General features: G+C 44.9%; 1 protein-coding gene across 1 annotated transcript; it reads right to left on the bottom strand.

The window, feature by feature from the left end:
* Window positions 1-909: 909 nt before the first annotated feature.
* On the bottom strand, window positions 910-1,896 carry LOC137817110 (uncharacterized). The gene has a single exon (XM_068620340.1). The coding sequence runs from the start codon at window positions 1,894-1,896 to the stop codon at window positions 910-912; it is 987 nt and encodes a 328-aa protein (XP_068476441.1).
* Window positions 1,897-6,290: the final 4,394 nt, after the last annotated feature.

The following is a 6,290-nucleotide window of genomic DNA, read 5'->3' as shown; positions in this document are numbered from 1 at the left end:
CCTTAGGCCCTTGAGCAAGACTCAGTTGGCAGACTCGACCTGACCATTCTTCTAGGGGTGTTCTACCGAGGAAAATACCTGTTTGATGTCAAGCTTTGTGCATAGCTTGCCCAGTTGTTGACTTGCGAATTGGGTGCCATTGTCAGATACTAAACGCTTTGGGATTCCAAAGTGGAAAACTATGTTCTTCCACACGAAGTGTTGCACCTTGTGACCAGTGATCTAAGCAACAGGCTCGGCCTCGACCCACTTTGTGAAGTACTCGATGGCGACCACTAGGTACTTCATCTGGCAAACTGTGAGAAGAAACGGGCCCAAGATGTCAATCCCCCCGTGTGGAAAGGCCATGGGCTATGGATCGACCGTAATTCCTCTGGGGGCGCATGATGCCAATCGGCATGCTGTTGGCACTGCTTGCATCATTGTGCGTATCTCGTGCAGTCTTCCCTCATGGTTGGCCAGTAATACCCTGCTCAAACTGTTTTTGACGAGAGAGCTCGCCCGCCGATGTGACTCCCATAAATACCTTCATGGAGTTCAGCCATGATACGTTTACACTGCATCCCACTCACACAGGACAAGATAGGGTGAGTGTAGCCATGCCTAAATAAGTTGCCATCAACCAGAGTATACGAACCTGCGTTCTTCTTGACGACCCTGGCTTCCGCTGGATCCAGTGGGAGTAGACCATCAGCCAGGTAGCGCCTATAGGGTGTCATCCAGGTTTCACCTTCGTCGACCAGGAAAATGTGTTATGGCTCTCCTATTGACAAGTCGTATGCGCTTATCTTGGGTACCCTTAACGTTTCCTGGGTCAACGACCGATGACCACTTCCTCAGCCTTCCGAGACACTTACCTGTTGGATCTCTTTCGTGCATCCTGTGGTAGTTCTTTGTTTTTAAGGTCTCCTAGATGACTATCCTATGTTTGCCCCCCCTGCTTGAGCTGACAAGCTTTGCCAGCAAGTTGGCTCGGGCATTCTGCTCTCTGGGGACATGTACTAACTCGAACGTATGAAAAGCCTCTCTTAAGAGTTTAACATACTCTAGGTATGCGGCCATCCGGGGGTCCTTGGCCTGGTACTCGCCCATAACCTGCCCAGTTATCAACAATGAGTTGCTCTTTACCAACAAGCTTCGACCACCCATATCCTTAGCTAGCAACATCTCTACCACTAAGGCCTCATATTTAGCTTGGTTATTACTAGCCTTGAAGGCGAACCGTAGGGCCTGTTCTATCAATAGCCCATTTGGTCCTTCTAAGATGACACCAGCCCCACTTCCTTGTTGGTTGGAGGACCCGTCCACGGAGAGGACCCACTGGAAGTCTCCCTCCGCTCGATGTATGGCCGTTGAGGAGAGTTCTACCACGAAGTCAGCGTAAACATGTCCCTTGATAGGTCCTCTTGGCTTATACTGCACATCAAACTTGGACAGCTCGACCGTCCAGCACACCATACGTCCTGCCACGTCAAGCTTCTGTAAGCCCTTACGAATGGGAAGGTCGGTCATCACGATTACAGTGAAACTTTGGAAATAGTGGCGGAGCCTTCGTGCTGCAAATACCATTGCTAAAGCTGCCTTTTCAATTGCCTGATAGCATACCTTGAGCCCCTGCAACACTTTGCTAACAAAATATATAGGTCTCAGGACGTGGTTCTTCTCCTGGACGATGTCCGAACTGATCGCCCGCTCTGTGATGGCAAAGTATAGATGGAGGGAGGTACCTGGCAGTGGCTTGCGCAACACCGGAGGGCTAGCCAGGTACTCTTTCAGCTTGAGGAACGATTTTTCACACTCGTTTGTCCACACAAACCTGTTGTTCCTCTTTAAACACTGGAAATAAGGATGCCCCCTATCTCCTCCTGCCGATAGAAACTGAGATAGGGTGGCCATTTGTCCCGTCAACTGCTACACCTCCTTCACCGAGGTTGGGCTCTTCATGCCGATGATCGTCGCACACTTCTTGGGGTTTGCCAGTACTCCCCGCTCAGTGAGGAGGAAACCTAAGAACTTCCCTGCCTCTACCCCGAATATGCACTTCTCGGGGTTTAACTTCAACTTGTACTTCGCTATTGTGGTGAACAACTCCTCTAGGTCGGCGACGTGTTGATCCTTCTTATGGAAGGTGACGACCATATCGTCTACGTATGCTTTCACATTTCGCGCTATCATAGGGGCGAGCACCCTGTCCATCAACCTTTGATAGGTTGCACCAGCGTTTTTTAGCCCAAAGGGCATTATCTTATAGAAGTAACTAGAGAGCTCTGTCATGAATGTAGTCTTGCATTCATCTCTGGGATGCATCCGGATATGATTATACCCAGAGAAGGCATCCAAAAAACTAAGTCTACAGCCTGATGTGTTATCTACTAGGGCGTCAAGGCTTGGCAACGGATATGAGTCCTTTGGACAGGCCTTGTTTAAATCTGTGAAGTCGACACACATCCTCCATTTTCCATTGGCCTTCTTAACCAACACCACATTCGCTAGCCACTCAGGGTACTGTATCTCCCTTATGTGGCCAGTCTCCTGCCTGATGAACAGTCGTCATTCGTCATTAAACTTCCTCCATCTTTGGCGGACGGGACGAGCCTTTGGATCCATGGTGAGACGATGGCATAAGAAATTAGGGTCGATGCCAGCCATGTCTGAGGCAGACCACGCGAAGCGTCCATATGTCGTGTTATCACCTCGACGATCTGGTATTGTGCTTCCTAGCTTAGACACTTGCCGAGCTAGAACTTTTTGCCCCCGATCTCCCTCTCCAACACCTCCCCTGTAGGCTCGGGTCGCCTTTCCTGGGCCATCTCAGCTCGAGCTGTTAGAATGTATGGCTTTAAACTAGAGGCGGGTGAATGGTTTAAAGGGGGTTTTCGCAAAATTTTTAAGATAGAATGAAATTCTTTGCAAGAAACCAGATTTAGGAATTCAGTTTGCCAAGAACAAAGCTCAAAACAGAAAAACAATCGGTTGTTTCACAAAAACAATCAGTTGTTTATACCAGTAATATAACAACAACTGAAATTAAAGAGTTTAAGGAAGAGAGAATTGCACAAACAGTTTATACTGGTTCACTCTTAACCCAAGAGCTACATCCAGTTTCCCAGAAACCACTGGGGGGAATCCACTAGGTAATCAAATCCAGATTACATGCACACACCACCAAAGAAGTGACCTTGATCCCCTCAAGACACACACTTCCTTTGGCTCAGCACATACACCACGAAGAATGTTGATCTTGACAACCTCAAGAGCACACAACCCTTCTTGGCTTTACAACACCAGAATGTACACAAATCTCAGAACGAATTACACTGTTACAAAATCAACTGAAATCAATACAGAGTAATCCTATTCCACTTCTCTCTTGAATAACCAAATCTCAAGTTCAAACTCAAAATGCTTTCAAAACTCTTTGAAAACTAAAATCTGTTTTTCTGTCTTGTTGTTTGTTATAAAACATTAACAAACTATTTATATTATTCAAATATTGGTCAAAGCATTTAAAGGAGGAGTGTATTCAGTTATGAAATCAATTAAAGCTCTTTTAACAAACAAAATTGTTTTCTGTTAGGATTTCGAACAAACAATCAGTTAAAATAGCGAAACAATCAGTTGTTTGGGTTTGACAGCAAGTCAACCATCCAAAATAGTTTTCAAACTTTTTCAAAAACACTTAAGTATAAAACAATTGGTTGTTTCGACAAAACAACAGGTTGTTTTTCACTTAGTTTGAAAAATGCTTTAAACTTAAAAGATTTGAAAACACTTAAGCTTTAGATTCAACAAAGAGTGGATTACAAATATAATCTACCCCAGATCCTATTCCAAAGCACCTTAGCAACAACAAGCACATCCAGCCTTCCATCAAACACAAAGGATTTGGATTCTTCAAAGCTTGAACACACTTGATTCAACACGGGTGACCCCTTCTCCCCTTTGAGGCTGGCTGGTGACGGAGCACACCCCTCTCTTCGTCTTTAGGCTATTCTCATAGCACTTTTTCATCGCCTTCTGGTCGGACTTAATGGTAATGACTGCTCCCTCAAGGGAAGGCAACTTCATCCTCATATGCCTCGTCGAGGCTAGTGCCCTATCCTATTCAGGGCAAGTCTGTCTAAAATGATGTTGTAAGCTGAAGGAGCGTTGACAACGACGTACCTTATATTAACAGTGCGGGATGCGGTGTCGTTTGTGAAAGTCGTCCTTAGCTCTACGTGTCCTCTCACTTCCACCTAGTCCCCCGCAATTCCGTATAGGCAGCCATCATAAGGTCTCAACTGGTCAGGCGACAACTGCAACTTGTTGAAGGTCGACCAGAACATTACGTTTGTCGAGCTCCCCTGGTCGATGAGGACTCGGTGTACCCTTCTCCCTACTGTCACCACTGAGATCACCACCAGGTCATTATCATGTGGGACCACATCCTGTAGGTCGGCCTTTGTGAAGTAGAGATCGGGCTCAGGGGACTGGTTAAGCTCCTGTGCTTCCACTACCATTACCTCTCTAGAGTACTTCCTTCATTGGGAGGCGATACATCCTCATCCCGAAAAACCCCCAGAGATCTTGTTAACCTCCCCATGGACTGGTACCTCATGCGCCTGATCTCCTGTTGGGGCCACCGACATTGGGGCTTCCTGGTTTTCTTATAGGTATTCCTTCAGAAAACCATCCCACACCAACTCATTCAACTGGCGCCCGAGTGCCAAACAGTTAAGCAGGTTGTGGCCAAAGGCTTGGTGGAATTCGCACCAAGTGTCCTTGCTTGGCCGCAATCTTCTGCCGGTCTTTGGAGGCGACTTCAGCTTCTCGGCCACATTGGGAATAACGATGAGCTCCTTGAGGTCTATTCTAAACTTATGCCTAGTGGGCACACCTTCCCTCGTTCGTGCCCTGGTCTGATGCCTTTTTGGCTCATACGGCGCCTGCTTAGCCGGGGGTTTTTTCTCTGTCGTAGTCTCATGCACCCTCATGACTTGAGGACGACCAGTTCCCCAAGGTCTTGTCGGCCCAACGCTTCCTCGTTTTTCCGTCACCTCCTCCTCCGTGTCAATGTGGGCCACAGCTCGGCGACGAATCTCGCCAAACGTCTTTGGACGACACCTTATCAGAGAACCGCTAAAGGGTCCTGATAGCATTCCCCGCTTGAAGGCGTGCACCATCATGGCTTCGTCTTTGATGTGCAACTTTACCACTAGTGCCTCAAATCAATTCAGAAAGTCTTTTAGAGGCTCTCCCTTGTATTTCTTCACATCAAAGAGGTCTAAAGAGACAGGGGGTGGGGCTCGGTTGACAATGAACTGTTCCCTGAATAATGTTGAGAATGGGTCAAATGAAGTGATGTGTCCATCAGAGAGACTGATGAACCAGTCCAATGTATCATTTTTTGTGTACTTGGAATTTTTGAGTGATTCTTTTTTCTATGCTTTTGTAACACTTTGAAGTATGTAAATCCAAATTTTCACAAATTTCCTATGAGCCAATTAATTGCAGTAAATTGAAAACAGTAGCACGTTTGTAAGAAAACAGAGGAGCCTATTTAGGAATGAAAAACAGTATGATGAACTAGCAAAGACATAATGGAAATTGTGTAAAGGAACTTGTATAGAATGAAAATACAAGCATGAACTCAAATCTAAAAATGAAAATGCACAAAGGATCAAGCAATAAACTCAAAAAAAACAGAAAGTAAACCAAAGCAAGAAACAAGTAAAGCAATAAAAGTACTACTAGAAGTAATGACAATTATGGAATAACATGACTAAGACAAAACTTGACATGATTACAAAATTAAAAGACATATAACAAGAGATAACCACAAGTGAAAGGAAGCTTAAGGTCAGCTCTAGGAAGGAGAATGCCATTCCACAAGAGCAGCCATACTCATATGAACAATGAGTGCTAGAATCCTTTTCACAAACACATGGTGTAACAAAAGAAAAACAGCAAGAAAACTCAAAATAAATCCTAAAACAGAATGGTAAACAACTTGAATTAAAGAGCTCTAGAAAGTAAAGTGCAATACAACTCAAGAATTAAGCAAAAACAAGCCTAGACTCTAGATACCACATGATGTGAATGTAACTACAAGAACACATGATTCTTGACATTCTTAGGAACAACTTGAGCTGGATTTGAAAGGCACTTTACTTTAGAATTGGATCAATGTTCTAAGTTCAAGAACTCACCAAACTAAGCACCAACCAAGACTCATATGGAAGTCCATGTATTTTCAAATTGAATCAAAACAAAAGGAAAGAAGAACAAGAATTAAAACTGGACAAAAT

The sequence above is a fragment of the Phaseolus vulgaris genome, unplaced genomic scaffold (genome assembly GCF_000499845.2).
Source record: "Phaseolus vulgaris cultivar G19833 unplaced genomic scaffold, P. vulgaris v2.0 scaffold_16, whole genome shotgun sequence".
In the NCBI taxonomy this organism is placed as follows: Eukaryota; Viridiplantae; Streptophyta; class Magnoliopsida; order Fabales; family Fabaceae; genus Phaseolus; species Phaseolus vulgaris.
Note: the sequence above shows the minus strand (reverse complement) of the source record. Positions and strands in the feature narration are given on the sequence as shown.